This window comes from Dromaius novaehollandiae, chromosome 23, assembly GCF_036370855.1.
Source record: "Dromaius novaehollandiae isolate bDroNov1 chromosome 23, bDroNov1.hap1, whole genome shotgun sequence".
Lineage (NCBI taxonomy): Eukaryota > Metazoa > Chordata > Aves > Casuariiformes > Dromaiidae > Dromaius > Dromaius novaehollandiae.
The window spans coordinates 5,441,195-5,462,009 of NC_088120.1; the positions used below are offsets into that span (position 1 = coordinate 5,441,195).

At 42.0% G+C, this 20,815-nt stretch overlaps 1 protein-coding gene and 1 non-coding gene across 8 annotated transcripts in view; both read left to right on the forward strand.

Annotated features, from left to right (window-relative positions):
- Positions 1-19,212, forward strand: part of PUM1 (pumilio RNA binding family member 1) — a 75,860-nt gene extending 56,648 nt beyond the window's left edge. For 4 of the 7 annotated variants that reach the window (XM_064524935.1, XM_064524934.1, XM_064524937.1 and 1 more), the window contains exons 14-22: positions 1,548-1,784; positions 6,728-6,995; positions 7,574-7,703; positions 8,655-8,789; positions 10,244-10,381; positions 12,048-12,173; positions 13,171-13,292; positions 14,743-14,935; positions 17,449-19,212. In XM_064524935.1, the coding sequence (XP_064381005.1) occupies positions 1,548-1,784; positions 6,728-6,995; positions 7,574-7,703; positions 8,655-8,789; positions 10,244-10,381; positions 12,048-12,173; positions 13,171-13,292; positions 14,743-14,935; positions 17,449-17,580 (1,481 nt within the window). In that variant the 3' untranslated portion in view covers positions 17,581-19,212. The remainder of the gene's footprint in view (positions 1-1,547; positions 1,785-6,727; positions 6,996-7,573; positions 7,704-8,654; positions 8,790-10,243; positions 10,382-12,047; positions 12,174-13,170; positions 13,293-14,742; positions 14,936-17,448) is intronic. The other 3 variants (XM_064524940.1, XM_064524936.1, XM_064524939.1) reach the window with 1 other exon arrangement.
- LOC112981237 (small nucleolar RNA SNORD103/SNORD85) lies at positions 15,280-15,365 on the forward strand. Its single transcript, XR_003258659.1, has one exon. It is a non-coding gene; the product is annotated as a small nucleolar RNA SNORD103/SNORD85 (small nucleolar RNA).
- Positions 19,213-20,815: the final 1,603 nt, after the last annotated feature.

Sequence of the window (20,815 nt, forward strand, 5' to 3'; positions counted from 1 at the left end):
TTTCTTTCTTTCCTTCTTTTTCTTTCTTTTTCTTTCTTTCCTTCTTTTTCTTTCTTTTTCTTTCTTTCCTTCTTTTTCTTTCTTTTTCTTTCTTTCCTTCTTTTTCTTTCTTTTTCTTTCTTTCCTTCTTTTTCTTTCTTTCTTTCTTTCCTTCTTTTTCTTTCTTTCTTTCTTTCCTTCTTTTTCTTTCTTTCTTTCTTTCCTTCTTTTTCTTTCTTTTTCTTTCTTTCTCGCTCTCTCTCTCTCTCCCCCCCTTTTCTTTTCTTTTTTTTTTTTTTTCTTGTTTGAAGTAGAGCAATTGTTTTAATTACTGTTTAGTCTTTGAGGTAATAATTATATCCTGACTTTCCGGCTTTCATCAGTCTGAAGGGCAAGTTACAACATGCCTTTTTAACCTGATCCATCAGAAAAGACTGATAGGTATACTATCACTGGATCAAATCACAGGTTTTTCAGTAAGTTATGCTAAATATTTTTCTTGAACCCAGCCTGAGAATTTGAATAATCTTGGATTCTGGTAAATGCAGCGTTTGCTTCTTTCTCTTCAGGATATTCAACTAATTGGATTCAATGACTAGTTTGCTCAAAGCTGAGGTGCACAAACTTGTTTTGCCTCAATTCATGAATAAAAAAGTGAGGCTGTTGCTTCTAGAGCTTGGTGTGCAGCTATGAAAAATGCCTAGTTCATTACAGGCAGCAGTTCCACTATTTATCAAATACGATTTTAATGCAAAATTGATTTTTTTTCCTCCCCTTAAGTACACAGCTCATTTAAGGAGATTTTATTTAACTTGCAAGAAAACTCTTAAGAAACAAGATGATGGTTTTGTGTGTGTTAAATTGAATTCTGATTCTCACCTCAGTAATGCTTCATGCAAATAGGAGTAAAAAAGAAATGACTCCTCAGCTGTTTTCTAACATAATGAAAGGTGAGAACAAGATTCTAAGTAAACGTGCACTAAGCTATACATCCTCTTAAGTAAACATGAACAGATAAAATCTTGTGTTGGATTTGTTTTATCTCTGATGGTCAAAGAATAACAGTGAGGCACAGCTTGTAAGGAGATCTAATATCTTCTGTTAAACTAAGTGATATGCTTAGGGAAAAAGAGCTTTGAAGTATACAACCCCTCTTCTGAAGATTCGAAAGCAAAAAGCGGATGTGCCCCAAAGCCAAAATGTTCACTGTCATTTCTCATTCTGTCGCTTCCTTCACATACACTGTATCTTCTTGATCTTTCTGCTTTTAGATATTTTGTGCTGTATTTATTGATGAGTTCTGCTGGTGTTGAAAACTGCCAGAGTACAAGTGCAAAGTCAGGATTAAAGCTAATTATTTAAATCAAGGATTTCTGCTTGATCATTAATAACATGATTTTAATCATTGTAATTCGTTTGGGCACATGCGTTGCTTTTAGGAGAACAACAGCCTAGCGTGGTACAGTTGTACGTAGGTGCTGCTGTGTTGCTGTCTGTTTTGAACGTATCTTCGGTTGTCCCAGGCAGCTTGTTCACATCGCTCCATTTTATTCTCTTCCTCTTTTCAGTTGCTAACTCCAACACTGGCAGTGGCTCTCGCCGGGACTCCCTTACGGGGAGCAGCGACCTGTACAAGAGGACATCCAGCAGTTTGACACCTATAGGACACAGTTTTTATAATGGCCTTGGGTTTTCCTCCTCTCCTGGACCCGTTGGAATGCCTCTGCCCAGTCAAGGACCCGGCCACTCTCAGACTCCACCACCTTCCTTATCTTCACACGGCTCGTCTTCAAGTTTAAACCTCGGTAAGAGCCCCTGCTGCTGTCGCAGCATCGGAGGTTATTGCTGGTTTGCTCTCTTTTTGCGCGGAGGCCCAAGCACCCCTGCTGCTGGGTAGGTGAGACACAGGCAGTCCAGTTGTCGTTCAGAGCTCTTCTTCCTGGGCAATTTTCAAAATTACGTTTTCCAAAGTAAACCCATAAATCTTTGCCTTATCAAAAGCACGGTAGTGCGTGGGAGTAAAAGCTACGTCTTCGATAAGAAATTATAATTGGGCCAGAACTTCTACGTACCATAAAATATATTTTAAAAATAGCATATATTAAATAATAAAGAAGTGCTCCTCTGAAGTACCTGAAGTGTTCATTTTCAGGCCAGCTGAACAAACAAAATGAGTTGTTGTTTACATTTGCACAAAATAATTCAGTGTTTGCTCTAAACATTACTTGATCTTCGTTCTGTCAAGTATTTGTCTGCATATAACAAAACATTTGGTTATCAGAGCACTTCTTATGCATAGCGTTTGATGCATAAGACCGTGTATGCGTATTTATCATGTTACAAGCATGTGTGATAAACTTGACGCTGGGTAAAGGTTAAGATAGAATGGTAACAAATAAAAATTTTCAGCTTAAATTTAGATTTGACATCTTCCCTTATTCAGAGGTTTAATAGAATTGGAAGGGTTTTTAGCTTTATTTATGTGACTCTACAGTCCTTATGCTGACAGTTAAATAGCGACAATAAATTAACGCTGAAGACTAACCAGATTCAAAATCTGGCACTAGAAGAAGTCTGTTGCCCCTGCAGGCAAACAAAAGAGAATGAATCTTAAAAACTGGATCAGAGAAAGGTTAATCTGTTCGAGAACAAACACTGGTAAGAAAGCAGAGTTACCGTTTACATAAATGGACTGTGCCCCAAAGCAGTCAGCATGGGCCTTGCCGTTTTGACAAAATATTCCTCTCCCTGTAGCCAGCTTTTCACCGTGGCTGACTTTATGCTCAGCAGTTTTGTGAGAGAAATCTCTTGGAAATATCTCTGTGTTTGTGTGGTTTTCACCTTAAGGTGCGTACAAGGTCATTTAATTTTTTTTCCAAGTTTATTTTTCATCTATAATGTAAGACAAGTTATAGTGTTAAATGAAGTCAGAGTTTCCTCTGGTTAGAAGATAAATTTTAGTGCTCCAAAAAGAGCAGAGGTGTTGTTTTTTCTTTATATGAAGCATGAGGTTGCCTCCTTTTGTGTTTCTGAGCTCGATATCAAAAATAGTTTGCGCTGAAGAGGGTGAGAAGAATTTTTAAATATCTAAAAATTAAAAGACAAATGGGAACACCCAAACTGGTTGTTTGCAAAGGAAAAATCAGAGCAGTTGGCTTTCAGCCCAGGTCCTGTTACTGTATTATATGGGGGGAGCCAATGTGGAGGAGATGCTTCAAGTAATTTGATTTCAGGAACACAGGATGACAGATGAAGTTGCCGTTGAATCTGATTTGCAATCGGCAAATCCACGGTTAAATGCTGCATGAGGAAGGCTTCGACTTTGTTGTGTTTCATGAATGCGGAAGTCATCCCTCTTTTGGTTTTGGGCGCTGTGCAAAACAGGGAAAGATTCAGCTCCTGCCTGCTCTTTCGGCTTTCTGAAAACTCGTAGCTGTGAAAAATGGCGTATATTTATCAAGTTAGGTTTTTTCCTGGTGTTGTAAAGTGACTTTGTGAAATATCTGGGCAATTGCAAGTACCTGAAGTAACACACAAGCAGTTCTTGCAAAAAGAACTACTGGAGGAGGAAGACTTAGCTAAATAACATGCTCTAAATTCAGAGGTGTCTGCACCAGATACAGCTTTTCATAGACAAAATAAACGCCTGTAGATAAGCATGCAGTTTTGGGTCAGAAAGTGAAAACTGGCCAGGGAGCTGGAAACCAGTTAGCTGTGACCAACTGGGAGGGCATCCTGGGGGCTGCTGGCTCCTGCCCGTCCCAACCTCCGCGCCAAGCCTTCCCGAGGGGCGAAGGGCAGCCCAGTCTGCCGTGTCTGTTTTCTTGCAGAGCTGTCTCTTCATCTTTTTATTTTCCATCTGTCTCCTGTTTCTCATACCAGGACCTTCTGCATTTCAGGGCAACTTGGGGACCCTGGGAAATTCCACTGGAAGCTTGCTTAAGAAGTGCTTTGTTTTCAGACAGCAGCTTTTGTGTTCCTTCCGCTGGTTTTTTCTTTTTTCTTTCTTTTTTTCCACTTCTTGACTCATCCTTTTGTTGTCCTTCCCTCCTCTCCCCCTTAATTTAGTAGTTCTTTCAGATAAATATCTGTCTCATAAAGCATCCCAGCAAGCGTTGAGAAGATGACTTACCAGTTCAAAATAGGAGATGCTCAGTCGTTACAGCCGCAGTGGGAGTCTGGATAACTTCTCTGCCTTAGAGGCACCAGGGTAAAGAGTCTGTGCTCTTTGTGCTCCCCAGATTTCTCTTTATATATCCCAGATGTTTTTAAGCAAATACAGCCTTCCTCTTTTAGCCGCTCTACTGTTTGGAGATCCGTGCTGCATCTGTCACTTCTATATGACCTGCCCCATACCAGTTAGTGTTGTTGCAGCGTACTGTACTGGTTTGCTGTCATGGAGCAAAATGCTGAGCATGGGCAGCTTTGCGTTAGCATGACTGGATGTCTCCTAAGAGTTGGCAGTCCCACTTTTGAGATTTGTTCTGGGTGAGGACATGAGAGAAACTGAAGTGCCACACCAGCATCTTCCAGGTGTCCCATCTCGTCTTTGGGATATTTGCTGCTTTATCCTATCTTAGTGTCTCCAAAAGGTTGAGCAACATGTCTTCCAACCTCTGTGTACTCCTCTTGAACCAGAAGCTGTTTTATCGTAGCAATTGGTAATACCACATTGAAGCCTTCTCCCTCAGCAACAGCGACTGGCAGAGAGACCTCGCGCTCCTGGTCACACACTGGCACAAAGCGGCTGAGGTCCTCCAAGGTTTCTGGCATTCGGTGGTTGACAGATGGGTTCCAGAAGTCACTTGTTTTATTTAGGAAACCTGTCCCCCCCGCCAAGGTCTCTGATTCTCAGAACAGCACTGAATGCTGAAGAGATCTGCAATCAGCATCTGTATCAGAGGGAAGACAGAAAACGTGAGTAACTCACGGTTTTGAGTCTCCAAAAAGATGGAAAGATCTTGGTCTAAAACCTCTGATAGAGAGGATCTCCTCTGTACATGCTGTCCTTTCCGTCCTAACTGAGAGATGAGGCAGAGGTGATACTGTACAAGTGCTAAACCCTTTTCTTTTATAGCTGTTTGCAGGAGATGATAAGGAAATACTGTTTTTTTCACTTCAGTGAGGTAGCGCTCCTGTTCTTAACTGCTCTAGGCTTTCACAAAAGAAGTGGTAATTCTGGTCTCTTTGAACGCGATAGGGAACGGCAGTGCACCGTTGCTTAGCTTGCTCTCTGGTGTCTTTTGCCTGAGAGGTGATTTACTGTCCCCTGGAATATCCTGAGCCTTTTGGGAATGAGGAATATCACTCGGTCACTTTTCGGACTTCTTTCTTGATCAAGAATTCAGATAGAGGAAAATAATGGCCCATCATTGGCAAGGCAGCATGAGAAAAAGGTACTTGAACAGGAGGCTCCCAAGTTTGGCACCGACTCTGAGGAAGCTGGAATGGGTTTGCACGGCTTAGAGACAGAGAGGATCTGAATTAGGCTCTTATCAGTTACTTAATTCTCATTTATTTCCTGCAAGGAAGATACCTGAGGCATTGCTGGCAGAGGAGTGTAGTTCATGCTGGTCTTTTTTGGACACTGTCATTTGCATGTCTGCCAGATGAAGGTCTGCACCCCTCTTACGGACGGACCTACAGATGTGCGCCTTGAAGGTCTTCCCTCTCCTCCTTTGCAAAGACCGCTTGCTGATTCCCTGCACCCCCTGCCCCACTGCTTTGCCCTTACTGCTTGTCGGGGGCTGTTCAGATAGCAGCTTCCCTGTCGATCACAATATTTTTCTTGGGAGGGCTCTGTAAAACCATACTTGGCAAGGCAGTCTGCGATATTTGACCAGCAGAGGGATCCCGAGCCCCGCAAGAGGAGGAGAGTGCTCTGCGATGCTGCTGAAGCTCTGAGAGGTGACAAGGCTGAGCGAGCCTGGAAAGAGAACAAATTGCAGAAATTATAGGCGAGAAAACGACATTTTCAGTGTTAAGTTGGTTACTATCAGCACCTGCACTTTCCTAACTAAATGAAGAATCGTTACCTATTCCCTGCTGTTACACTGCTTTACTCGGTAGCTGTCTTAACACAGATGAAAATCTTTAGGGCATTTGTGAAAGCACAGGACTTCTTGACGTATTTATTTATTGGGTTTTATTTGTTGTTGTTCAGGCTTTTCTTTGTGACATCTACCTGTACTTAACAGAATAGAGAGCGGCTTTTTAAATCCCAAATTGCTTTACTTGTTTCTTGCTGCCTTTCTGTTGCCTAATTTCTTCTTTCTTCCTTTCCCATCACCCCTGCCACCTCTTTGGTTTCTTTTAAATTAGTCTTTCACACAGCCGCAGGACAGGGGAAAAAAAATGAGGATGGGGTAAGGTAATTATGAAACAATGTTAGCAAAAAATCCAGGCAGAGGAATTGACGTTTTTGTCTGTTCTAGATGCTTTCTGCACAGGAACAGAAGTTGTTACAACCTGTCCTTTGCTGCAATCTGTAGCTCATCCTCACTTAATAGAATGGTGCTGCATTAAGGAACTATGCTTGAACATGTCCCCACCTAAATTATTTCTGGGGCAGTTCATCTAGCTTGTTTGGAAGCACTTGCTAGCTGAACCACGTCAGAACTCCATTTAGGGTGAAAAAGGAGCAATTTAGAAGTAAAATGGCCTGCACGGGTTGTGCATCCTTTTGTAAATTAATCCCTCCGCTGCTTTGCTTTGTCATTTGAAACACCCTTATTTTTCTGACTTGCAGGAGGGCTCACAAATGGGAGTGGCCGTTACATCTCTGCTGCTCCTGGAGCTGAAGCCAAGTACCGCAGCGCAAGCAGTGCCTCCAGCCTCTTCAGCCCCAGCAGTACGCTGTTCCCTTCATCTCGCTTGCGCTATGGGATGTCTGATGTTATGCCCTCTGGCCGAAGCAGGCTGCTGGAAGACTTCCGCAATAACCGGTACCCTAATTTACAGCTGAGGGAAATTGCTGGGCACATCATGGAATTCTCCCAAGACCAGCATGGATCCAGGTGGGATAAAAACCCTTGTACCGTGGGAAGCTTTTGAGACAGCTGCTCTTTGATTTAGCTTAGTTTGCAGTTCGTATTACAAATCCTGAAGCAAAGAGGCAGAACAGAGAAAAGGAGGTGTGAGAAAGACGTTAAACCAAACAGCGTAGCAGTCTGACCCTTCTTTTTATAGATCATATGCTATCAAAATTTGTCCCCCAAAGTTTCCTCTCTAAAGAGCAGCTTGCTTTCCTCACAATTTGCCTGCTAGTCCCACTGGCATAGCTTCACTCTTTTATTTTAAGAAGCTGCATGGATGTGAGACCTTGCTGTATTCCTCTATTGAGATTTGCTTTGCTTGGAATGAGGAGATTTTGGGCTGCTGACCAGCGATATAGCCAAAGACCTCTGACTGTCTCCACCCAAGGTTTCAAATAGCTGTGACACATGGGAACACCCAAACCTGTTTGCAAAGAAAACTATGTTTTAGAGAGGATGTTTTGTAAGAACTCGGTGTATGAGGCTTTTGAATGGGCTTGTGATAACAAATGTGGTGAGGGCGTATGTGCCAGTGGCATCACACCGACCCTCTTTTTCAGGTTTATTCAGCTGAAACTGGAGCGTGCTACCCCAGCAGAACGTCAGCTCGTGTTCAACGAGATCCTCCAGGCAGCTTATCAATTGATGGTTGATGTATTTGGAAATTATGTCATCCAGAAGTTCTTTGAGGTAAGTCTTGATTCCCCTCTTTGCTAGTCCTGTTCAGGTGTCTTCTGTCCTGAGGTATTGGGTGGGCTCGAATGAAACTCCTAAAAACTCTGCTGTTTGGCTGAAAGGATGGATGTCTGGCAACACTGGTGGTCCTCTCCTCCCCACATGTGGTTGCATCGTCTCTGCTAGGGTAACTGAGGTGTGAGGCTCATAAAAATTGTTCCGAAGAGCAAACCTTTGCTTTGAGATGCAAAAAGCGTAGGAATGAAAAGCAATATATCCAGGAGGTATAGAGCCACACAAAAGACTTCAGTTCCTGTTTCTGAGGATGCTGTGCTGAACCGTCAGTACTCATGTATTTGGGAGCAACACAAATTTTGCCAGCCAGCAGCATCCATTGGAAGGAAACACACCTTTTCACAAAAGGAGGCAAGCCGGGATTTTGAGTGTTATTTATTTAGGACTGCTGCAAATTCCAACTGAGTAGAGTACCAGAGTTTCTCCAAATCTACAATTGGGTGTTTTCAAGTTCCTCTATTGCCGATTTTAGAGATTCATGAGGAAAAATGGTGGAGTAGGTGCCCATTTCTTCTTTGGAAGAGTGGTCGGTTCCTTCTGCACCAAGCCATTGGCGATTCTTTTATCCAGTAATTTTTTTGTAGCAAGCGTGTCAAGGGTTTTGCTGCATTAGTGAACTGGTACACGTCACTCCAACGGTTGCAGCCCCTTTGGCTCTTGCATTTTTTGCATGCATCAGGCATATCTGACAAAGAACAGACATCTTGCTTGTGCCTGTTGAGATCCGTTTAGGGTTTTTTTGTTTTGCTTTTTCAGTAGATACGGTATGGTGCTTGGGATGTTAAAGTCTCTCACTGAACACCTCAGCATGGGTGGCTTGGGAGCGCTGCTAGGCCGCTTGGCCCTGCGAGGGTTTTGTGCTTGTAGTGATTGGTTTTTCCGTCTTTCCAGTTTGGCAGCCTGGAACAAAAACTAGCCTTGGCGGAACGTATCCGTGGGCACGTTCTGTCGCTGGCGCTGCAGATGTACGGATGCAGGGTGATTCAGAAGGCCCTGGAGTTTATCCCCCCAGACCAGCAGGTAATTGTAAGTTTCAATTTTAACTTTCTTCTCGATGTTGAACGTTCCTTGCTGTTTGGTGCCATGAACTGCAAGCTCGTGTTGCTCTCATGTTGTTTGTGGCTGGTGTTCCGTTGGTTTGGTTTATGGTATGGTTTTTTTTGTTAGTTTGTTTAATGTGCATGACAAGTACGTGATACTGTTCTCAGCTCACTCATCGTCATCTTATTGTTCCACTTAATGATGTTGGTTCTCCATTGATTCCCAGTGTTCCCTGACATCAGATTATGTAGGTGAGGAAACTCATAGTCAATTAGAAGGTGTATTTATTTTTTTTAAATCCTTTTAAGTAAGCAGTTGCCAGAGTTTTGCCTTCAGTATTCACTGAGATGTAGCTGCTTGAGTATATGGGTCAGTATTCTCCTTCCAACACTCAGACGTATGAACAACTCCCAGCTCCTGTCGAGCCAGGCCAGGCGTTGGATCCACGTGGGAAATAGCCTGAATTCTACTTGAAGCTCATTAATAAAGCAGTTCCTCTAGGATTTTCTTAACAGGGAGCTAAGATGCAAAATCCACTGTGCATGCCAGCTAGCAAAAGTGTGAGGAATCATAATACAAGAATCTCAATTTAGGTTATTGGATTGAAAAAAATGAAACGGGCTTTAGCAGTGCCTCTTCCCTTTGGGTTGAGCTTGAGCTAAGCTATCGCCTTAGCACAGCCCTGTGTTTCAACAGTGGCAAGTCACGGCCCAAACTGTGGCACTGTTGGTCCAAGTATTTAGTAATGTGTTCTTCCAGAATGGTACTCTGTGCTCTTAAAACACCTGTTTATTTTGGATCAGATGCAAAATGGACATCTTTCAGTTGTGTAGTGTTGCTGAATAATCAAGATTCTTCAATTCAGTCTTTCCCAGTTGTGAAGTTTTTAACCTGCCTGTGTGTTATGCTAATCATATGTAAATCTCATTTGCTTTGCTTCCTTAATTATCATACAAAATTGCCTTACTTTCTTAAATTGCTAGCAAGTTCTTATCCCAGTGGTGACTTCATTTCAGTGATGTATGAGTCAAAAAAAAAAAAGAAAAGAAAAGAAAAGTAGTTTGAAGTTTGGACATTTTAGATTTCTTTCTTTTTGAGAGGGAGAATGAGGGATACACCTTGAGGTTAAGTGCATTGTGTATTGGTAAGAAGTCTAAAATTGAATACTTACCTTTAAGAGGATGCTCACATTTGAGATGAGTCTTCCATCTTCACTTAATAATAGCATTTTTCTGGGTGGTTTCTGTAGCACAGCAGGCTTTGTAGTGTAATTTCGACACTCAACTGCTGGAAGACTTTCATTGAGATTACTAAAATACATCCAGGCATCTTTGATACCTTTCATGTTCTTTGTCATTATTAGCAGTGAACGTTTGGCACGGATGTTTGTCAGCCATGAATCCTGGTGCTTTCTGTTTGTCTTTCTCTTGCCCCAATAGAACGAGATGGTACGGGAGTTAGATGGCCACGTCCTGAAGTGTGTGAAAGACCAGAACGGTAATCATGTGGTGCAGAAGTGTATCGAGTGTGTGCAGCCTCAGTCCCTGCAGTTTATCATTGATGCATTTAAGGGGCAGGTAAGTTCTTAAGCTATTGACTCTCATTATTTGTATTCTTAAACGTCGCTTTGAATAGTGCTTTAGTAGCCATAACTCAGACATATTTTTGCGAGCATGAGTTGATTTGTGCAAAAACAGGAGCCTAGAAACTCTTTGGTCATGTGTCCGTAGCAATTTTCGTGCAGGTATATCACAGTAAAGCAGCCTTGCAAAAAATCTGTTTTCCTGCAACATCTATTATTTTTGACTGATGGGGAGGGGCTGGAAGCAAGTCTCTTGTTAATCCATCTTCACAGTAAAGGTGGTGAGCAGAGTTTTGGGATGGATATAGTAGATTTTCATTATGATGCTCTTTGTGAGGGTGGTTTAGAAGACTATTTTCCAAGGGTCCCAAACCAAGGGGAAAACATGAATTTCATGTAGGAAAGGACAGTTAATTGTGCTACATTCTCACTATTTTTTTTTTTAATTAGGCTCTCACAAATTGATGTCTTGGTTATTGATTTAATCGCGTAGCTGGCTTTATTCTTGTTGTAGTTGGCCTGTCTTCCATTGCAGAAGAGCTGCTATTTCCACCTTCACCTTAATTGGCTTTGGAGGAGGGCTTCGAAATATTGAGGGTCTTGCCGTAGGGATGCGAGGAGGGCCTGGGGCTGTTAGAGCAGGAAGAGGAGGCTTTGTTAGTCTGGCTGCTCCTGGAACAGCTGTGAAAGCATGGACTTGCTCGGTTATGTCAAAACAAGCAGGATCCTAGCTAGAAACTCAGCAAATTTGCTGGTTGTGGGACCATCCATTAGGGAGTCAAGCAGGGCAGCAATTCAGCTGGGAACTTGGTTGATGGCATTGAAATTTATCCTTTACAAACAGTCCCAGTTGCACCTGAACTTTCATATGAAAGATGAGACTTGCCGCCCGAGGAGTGTTTTTCTGCAGTTAATTGCATGTGAAGCCCTGTTTTCCTGCATGTTTAATTCAAAACAGTTGTTAAAAATGTTAGACTGTCATTTAGCTTTGGTGCTTGAGTTTGCTTTTTTGTTTATTTTAAGCAACCAAATAGGATTTTTTGCTTTAGATGGTAAACTGCACAGTAATAATAGGAACATAACGCCTTACTCATTTACCAACAGATTTGATTTTACCCTTTAGAGAAGAGAAAGAAGGTTCTCGGGTGTTACTTCCCCTATGCACAGTTAAGGCTTTTAAACAAATCCAAATAGTTGAGGAGAATCCTTTGCCGAACATATTTTTTTTCCCGTTTGTGTTTCATGCGATTTCTTACGTAGCTTTAACTACGTAACTGGCAAACAGCATGTGGGATTTATACTTCCGAAACTGTGTTTTAACACAGCTTCTAATAATGCTTGGCTCTCCCAGTGTTCTTATTAATCGAGTCACGTTACCATTTGTTTTGCTGTTTTATGAATGGAGAAGCTGAAGCACAGATAGGGACGTGATGTGCCTGTGATCACCCAGCGCGACTGTGGCAGTGAGGAGCAGATGTTTCCAGTTTCGATTTATGCTATCTAGAGCTGCAGCGCTGTGAGCAAAGAGTTCTGGGGTTGGCATTACCTACCGCGCCCGAGAAATATCGCCATGTGTTCGGTTAATTCAAAAAGGTTACTAGGATTCACAGAGACTAACAGATGTGTCGCTGCCTGTGCTTGCCTCTCTTTGTTGAACGCAGGTTTTTGCGTTGTCTACCCATCCATATGGCTGTCGTGTGATTCAGAGGATCCTAGAGCACTGTCTTCCTGAGCAGACTCTTCCCATCTTGGAGGAGCTTCACCAACACACTGAGCAGCTTGTTCAGGTGAGTGCGGGGATGAGGAATGCGGTTGCTGTGAGGTGTTTCTTGGTTACTGCTTTGTACCAGGAAGGCTCCCAGCAGCCTAAGTGGGACTGCAGCTGTGGGGCTTTTGGGGTTGTGTGAACATAGGAGCTGAGTTTCTGAGGAGGAATGGAAAGGAACATGACAGACAAGAAATACGTGGTCAGTGATAGTTTCGGCTATGTGCAAACATGCAGAAGGCATCAAAGTTGTAGTTACTTAGATACTTTTCATAAGGAAAGTATTGAGTGGGCACGTTCCAAATGCTGCACTCCAGAAGCTGCTGTGCAAGTAGGATCCTGAGGGATTTGATGCAAAGAGGTGATTACTTTTAGGAAAAGAAAGTCCTTAGTAATTGGGGTACTTAAAAATGTATTGTTTTTATGCACGTCGCCTGCCTGCCTGCCTTCCCTCTTCTTTGTAGTCCTTCTGAAAACTTGGGTTTCTAGGATTCTGCTGTTCAGGCACGATAATACCAGATGAACCCTGTCCTGTATACTCATGTGTTAAGCACATGGAAAGTGGGAAGAGGTTGGACATGAAAGTGCCTTTGGGATTATGAAGTGAAAAAATACACATCTTGCGGTCTAAATATATGCACATTTGGAATATGAACGCCCATATGGACGATCTCTCATAGCTAGAACCGTGCCTTAGCCCTCCACTATGTGTTTTGTTATTCTAGACCTTGGAGAAACCAAAGAAACTTGAAATAAGCAGTGTATTGACATTTGATGTTCAAGCACGATGTTTTGAGTTTTGTATTTGGTACAAAGCTGTAGTATTTTACCTCCTGGTAGAATTCTAGAATGCACATTTTTGTAGAAGTAGAAAGTATTTACATGATTTAAGCAGTAGATATTTTAATTAGTGTCTAGTCTAAGTTTATAAGTAAGTCTTGATGCATATTGGGAACTAGTTTGATACTAATGGTTCCTGTCCACATTTTGTCACACACTTCTGCTGTCTCTCAAAACAGGATCAGTATGGGAACTATGTTATCCAGCATGTACTAGAACATGGTCGGCCTGAGGATAAGAGCAAGATTGTAGCAGAAATTAGAGGCAACGTGCTCGTGTTGAGTCAACATAAATTTGCTAGGTATGAATTTGTTCCTTAAAGTCTCCACGCCCTGTGGGAGCATGGACACGTGGTAGCGTTGCAGAAGAGTTTAGGGGTGGGGTTGTAGGTAGGTGAAAGGACGTGACGATAACTCTTTATTTAACAGCAGAATGCTATTTATAACTGCTTAAAAACTGGGATGAGTGACTGGCAAGGTAAGTTTTACTTGTAATGAAGAAGGGTGAAAATGTCAAAGGGTAGTTCTAGTCCAAATTCCTGACCTTGACCAAGAGTTATTTTTTAAGTGGAGGCTATTCCTTGGATAGTAACGTGCTGTAGAGCATTTCATTACCTCTAGAAGGCCGTGTCAAGCCACAGGGAAGCTTGGGAAATGAATGTAGTAACAATTCTTTTTCATTCCATTTTTCATAGAAGAATCTGCATTTTCTATGTGCTAAGTCTTGCAGTCCTTTTTAAAGTAAATGTATAATGATAACCCATTAGGGAAGCTGGAACAGTCTGAGGTGGCTACTCCAGATGCTACAGAGCTAGACATGGCTAGGAGTAAAATCCAGGTACCTTAATGGATAGAGAGGACGAAAAATTAAGTAATACTTCTCACATTTGCAAATTCCTTTTGTGTATGTTGCTAGTCACTTGAATATGTAGGCTGAGCTCTTTAAAGGCTTAATATTCCCCTCTCTTTTGTGATTGGTAAAAGAGGGCTTTAATACTTAGGGATGCGAGCGAAGTGCAGCATGAACAAGACCTGGAAGAATGTGGTCTTAATGCTGTTATTTTGGATTCTTCCTCCCTGCCTGGTCTTGCTCTTTGTTTTAACTTTCTTTCCAGATGGAGCGTTAATTAGTGTAGGATGTCCCCTGAGCTGAGTGCTAGTTGTGGAAAATCGCTCGGTGATTTTATGATTCAGTAAGGGGGGTGCCGAAGACAAGGCTGGCAAAACTCTCCTTCCCCTTCCACATATCCTATTTAACTTGGATCTCCAGAGAGCAGAGACTAGTGATCTCACGTGTTCAGGAATTTTGGAAGTTCTGTGCCTTTTCTAAGCTCTTTTGTTCCTGAATCACATTTCCCTGTTGTTCTAACCTTGGACCTCCATCCCCATTGAGCTCCTGTAGGAAGAACAAGGAGCAGCTCGTCTGCTTCTGCAGTGGGCACAGTGTGAGAACAGACATTGCTCTCCAATGCGGTGTCACTATAGAGATGCACAAATAAATCCGGGTGAAATAAAACCCGAATTGACCCAAATTCTCCCTCAAATCCCTGCTCTGAAAATGTGCACTGCGTATATGTCCATGTTGTTTGGACTGCTCTTCTGCTTCACACTGTTGAATTTCCATGCCAGCACATATGTCGTTCCCAAATGGTCTGCCCTTGTTAGAAACATAAGGAGAGCGAGTTGGGAGTGAACGAAAAGCTCGATAGGACTGTTGCATGCTCACGGGTTGCCCTTCTTTTATTTTTACAGCAACGTTGTGGAGAAATGCGTTACTCATGCCTCCCGTACGGAGCGTGCCATGTTGATCGATGAGGTGTGCACTATGAATGATGGCCCTCACAGTGCCTTATACACCATGATGAAAGATCAGTACGCCAACTACGTGGTACAGAAGATGATCGATGTGGCAGAACCAGCTCAGCGGAAGATTGTCATGCACAAGGTAAGCAGCTGCAGCAAGTTGATAAAGCTATGGGGCTCGTGCTTTAAAAAGCGCTGTTGCCACACTGCTTGGGGAGAGGGTCCAAGCCCGAGAGAGTTGGCCTCGCTTTTAGAAGTTCCTAGCAACGGAGATATTTCAAAATCTCAGGAAAGCGATAGTTGAAACATAAAAATGTGAAATAACGAGGTTCCATTTGGTCTTAAAATTAGTTGGTTGCTTCTAGCAATTTTTTCTGACCTAGTAACCTAGTTTTGCGCTCGTGGCATAGTGAGGAATAAAACCGCTAACATTTTTGGCTATAGTAGCACCATCAGTTTGGTGCCTTGCGAGGTGCCTTTCAGTGGTCTGGCAATGATGACACACTTGCCCTCACTGAGAACATTGTTCGCTAATGAGAGCTGTTTTATGTACTCAGCAGAGCTGAGCCAGACTCTTGGAAACACCTGAAGCCCTAACGTAGAGCTGCTTGTTGCATTTCTGAGGGCAGGCAGCACTGCCTGTTGCTTCATGTCCCAGCTTTACAGTCCTGGTCAGGAAAGTCAGGTTAGCCGTTAGGATACATAATGTTAACGGGACACACAGTTATTCCAAACAAACAGCATGCATGCAGTTGAAATAGTCCTCAGGCAGTGATGTTAATTCTAACTTAGGTTTAGGAATCATTCAGCAAAGTTCTTTTTAAACCAAAATCTGTATTAATCCAAAACAAATTATTAGAAAAAATAATGAAAAGATCTGTGCAAAGGGATAGATGCAGCTGAACTGCAGCAGAATGACTTGTAGCTTTGCTAATCCTTTGCTATGTCTAGATCTATATATATATAATATATGTGAATGATCTCTACTGACTTGTTCTTGTTGCTGTCAAGCAAAGTCTTTTGAGTAAAATGCTAATTAGGTTATCAGTGTGGTTGTCGAAAATAGAACTGGGATGACAGCTAAATCAGACGGGCTGAATATGATGATTTTAACTATGTTGTCAAGCTGAATGGAAGCCTGGGAAGATTGAGTGTATTGACTGTTGCTTTTGGATTGTAAAAATTGCTACTAGTACAAACAAGGAGTTTGTACTGCGTCATTGTTAACGACAGCACCTTTTATATTAAAAAAAAGAAAAAATTAACCGTCAGTTCCGTCAGTAAAAGTTTTGGCTTAGGCATGAAGACAAAGAAAGAGTGAACTATTGGACCTGGAATGCTTTGCTTTTCCATGATCTCAAAGTAGCAGTCAGACCTTCTTGGGAATGGGATGTAAGGAGGGCCAAGACATAAATCTGTGACTTTTTCAAGGCGGATTCTTGAAGTTGAACCAGAATCGAGTGGCTGAGTGATGAAATAGGATGAATTGGGATGGTTTTCCCATGAGAGTTTTACAGTCAGTCCTGACATAGGCAAGTAATGATGATACATGTACCCCCGGAGTAGGGGAGGAGAAGGGAGTGCTGTACATTATGTTCAGGATACTTTCTTATCCTGTCTCCCAGCTTCTGCTTTAGAGTTAAAAGTCTATCGTAATTGTATTATTGAAGGAACTTGCTCGCGGTGCGGGATATTTCTCATACCCTAATAAAAATGAATCGCCCTTATATCTCATACCTTCTGCAACTGTCCAGCAGAACTTCGGCAGCATAATGGTATTACTACAGGTAAAATGGTAGGTTTTTTAACGTGTGGCTACACTTGCAATAAGGATGGCTTTACTCCTGTAACAGTAATTACAGTGGAGCTGAAAGCGGCTTTTATTCTGAAACAGTACGGCCGTGTGGAGCTCACTTCCACGGATCTCATCTCTGTTCAGAAAATCTGCTTTAATTGTCAGGTTTAAAAATTAAACTGCTCTTAAGGCCAGGACTGTTGCTTGCCTTTCCCAGTGTCTGTGTCAAATATACTACTGAAATTCATATTGGGAACTCTTTCAGTCTTTCAGCAGTTTTAAAGTACAGCCTGGAAGGAGGTAAAAGACCCTGCTGAATGCACAGTGCTAGTGATCTTATTTTTTTTCAGTGCTGTTCAAGTTCAGTAAAAGCCACTTGACCACGCTTCTGGGGCTTTTTCTGTGTTAGCCATCGGCTCGTTTGCCCTGGCGGGTGTGCGGAGGAGAGGGCAGAGCATCAGCGTGCCCTTGGGAAGCTCGAGCACCAAGGGCTCGTGCCTTTGCAGCCGCCTCCGTTTGGACAGAGCCTTGTAGTCATCCGTGCGCTCGGACCAAAGCGAATTGCCGATGCCAGTAAATGGCTCGAGAAGATGCCACCTGCTTGGCCAGAAGTCCCTTTTGGCATTAACCTGGAAATAACATCAGTGAGTTAGGGAACATAAATTTGATTCACAGTAATTGAGGTGATTTACAGCAAATGGCGCTTTAATATCTCAAACATTTTCTGGTCTTCTGTGCGTGGCGCTGGTGGCAGGCGCCTTGACCTCCCAAGTACACCAAGCGCTCTTAGCATCGATGCGACTGTGATGCTGGTTGCTAATTCCTCTTCCTTTTTTTCCCCCCCCTCCTTTCTCTTTTAGATCCGGCCTCACATTGCCACCCTGCGCAAATACACCTACGGCAAACACATTTTGGCCAAGCTGGAGAAATACTACATGAAGAACGGGGTTGACCTAGGGCCCATTTGCGGACCACCAAACGGTATCATTTGAGACAGTGAACTGCGGAGAAAACTCCCTGGCCATCAGGCATTTACAACCAGCAACCGACAATATTCCAATATACAGTTAGAAAATGTTTTATGGTTGCTAAACTACTAAGAAGAAAAAAAAAGCCTTTGTAAATTTCTTTAATTTTATTATGCATAACATGTACTAATTATTTTTTTTAATTAACTAATTGCCCTGCTGTTTTACTGGTGTATAGAATACTTGTACATAGGTATCAAATGTACATGGAAGGCCACATTTTTGTTCACTGTTGTATCTATATTCCAAATGTGGAAACTTTCAGGGTGGTTGGTTTGAAGAAAAAAAAAAAAGTTTTTAATTCATCTGCCTAGCAGGCAACTCTTTTTGCAAATACCTGTTTTTCTCCTTTTAGTCGAAAGTCAGCAAGAAGTTTGAATTTTAGTTAAATGGCACAAAAGACGCATTTAACGCTGTTTATAAATACAAAAAAAAAATTCAACTTGCTAAAGCTTCAGTTTAAAAAAAAATTAAGTTTTTGAAACTTTTTAATTGCTTTTTTTTTTGTTTTGTTTTTGAGTATAACATGCTAAAGGAGGTAGCTTAGCAGTCGTTTTTGGAAGAAAACGTACACACCCAGAAAGTTTTTAAAGCTAGGGGGTGGGGGGCGGGTGTATTTGTTTACTGCCTACTCAGTTTGTTCTGTTAACATTGAAAGACAAAATTTGATTATTTAGCATGAGGAAAAAAAAAATCCAACTCGGCTTTGGTCTTGCTTCTATAAATATATAGTGTATACTTGGTGTAGACTTTACATATATAAAAATTTGTAGTATTTTCTTGTTTTGATGTCTGATCTGTATCTATAATGTACCCTAGTAGTGGAACATACTTCTGACTGTACAATTGTACATTTGTAAACCTCTGTAATGTAAATGTGGAGAAGTTTGAATCGACATAAACCCGTTTTTTGGTAAGAAAAAAGAATTAGCAAAACCTGTGCATTTCAGTGTATATTCACACCTTTTATGGTCGTAGCATATAGTGTTGTATATTGTAAATTGTAATTTCAACCAGAAGTAAATTTTTTCTTTTGAAGGAAATGTTCTCTTTATACAGCCTAGTTAATGTTTAAAAAAAAAAATGCTTGGTTTTATTTGTCACCTAGTTGAACAGTAGCGATCCTTTCTAAATGTTATACAAAATGATTCAGTTCAAAATAGTGTTTTTTTGAATCTTAAAAAGTAATGTTTTGCTTATTTTGTGACAGTAAGAAAAAAAAAAGTGCAAAAGTACAGAATCCCCTAGTTTTCCTTACAATCAGAGTCCCTTTTCACCTTGTAAAGTGTGAATCACCTTCCCTTTTTGTACAGAAGATGAACTGTATTTTGCATTTTGTCTACTTGTAAGTGAATGTAACATACTGTCAATTTTCCTTGTTTGAATATAGAATTGTAACACTACACGGTGTACATTTACAGAGCCTTGTGTATATTTCCAATGAACTTTTTTGCAAGCACACTTGTAACCATATGTGTATAATTAACAAACCTGTGTATGCTTATGCCTGGGCGACTATTTTTTGTAACTCTTGTGTAGATTGTCTCTAAACAACGTGTGATCTTTATTTTGAAAAATACAGAACTTTGGAATCTGGCTCGGTGGCTTTCTTTGGAGCGGGCTCGGCGGATCCAGCCTCGCTGGATCGGACCAAGGTCCTGCTGTCTGGAAGAGCAGCCAGTAGCAGAGCCGCAGGGAAGTATAAAAGCAGAGCAACTGTGTATCAATACTCTGCACTATTCCCTTCTGTCTTCCTTGCATTGGGATCTACTGGCCTGCAGATGATACATGTTTAATAGCCCTTGGGATTTTATTTTTCCTTTGAGCTTGTCTTAAACCTCTTTTGAGCCCATAAAAACTCCAGGCACCCACACCATCCATCCTGTGGCAGTAAGTTTGAGATACACAACTTGCTAGAAGTAGCACCACCTGCTTGTAAACTCTCCTGATCATTTTAAGTGCTGCAGCTCTTGCCGAGAGAGGCAGTGAGTCATTTTTCTGGTTACCTTTCATGTGCTGCTCAGGTTTCCTGCGCCTCTCTCATCCGCTGCTCGTGCCCTTTTCGCAGTCTAGGATTCTCAGTCTATTGAAATGATTGTTGTACAGAAGCTCTTTACATCTCTTCCACTTCTTCAGGTGTTGGGATGTGGGGGGAAAGGGTCAAGGCAGCGGACTTGGCGCTGCGCCCTGCATTCAGGGTGTGGATGCATCAAGGTTTGGAGGGGCTTAACGACGCTTTCTGGGCATTGAGAAATACAAAAAAAGCAACAGAGAACATTGCTCTTCTGGCTGCAGCTGAACACGGAGCTGAGGTTTCCATGGAAACTTTCCGGGGTCCCAAGATCTCGTTCCCGAGAGGTAACATTCAGCTCAGAGCCCAGCGCCGGGTGCGCGGTTACGCCCGTTCCTCTGCACCTGCAGCGCTTCACCCACCTCCACACCGAGTTTATCTTCCAGCTACTGTCTGGTCGCTAAATGTTATAAGGCTCTTAGCAACTTTCCCATTTGCCTTTGTGTTTATTCCCCTAATTAAGTGTTGCAAGGAAGCTTTCTCTCTTTGCTTTTTACTCTCTTAGCCAGACCACTTCTGAACACGTTGACCAGCCTGACCTTAACGCAGATCCCTGCAGGACTCCATTTGTGACCCTTGCTCAGTGGGAAGATAGGCCTCTTCTTCCTACCAATTTTCCTTCATTTACCAGTTTAAAGGACCTTCCCTATTATTCTGTTGCGGTTCAAGGGCTTTAAAGATGCCTTTCTCAAGCATATTACCGAAACCATTTGGGGAATCCAGGTAGCTCATACCAATCTAAGTGCTTGTGCAAAGACAGTGTTGTGTAATAATAAGATAGAGGCGTGAAAAAACTACTCACATTTTACAGGAAAGCAGTTTTTAGGTTAATGCATTAAAACATTTAGGATTTGGGAGTATAATGTGCTTCTCGTTTGCATGCAAAATTAGTATTTTTATACAATGGTATTTTTAAAGCACAGAAGATGAGTGCAAATTTTCATAGCCTTCACCCCCCCCCCCAAAAAAAAAACAAAACAAAGTGGCTATGAGAAGTGCACCGTGTTCGCTGAGATTTAAGTGCTTTGTCTATAGGGTTTTGTACCCATGATCACACACCGTTGCCTCCTGGTCTGAGGGGTGTCTGCTTTGGAGTGTGTGTGTCAAATTACTGCTGCTTCCCACACT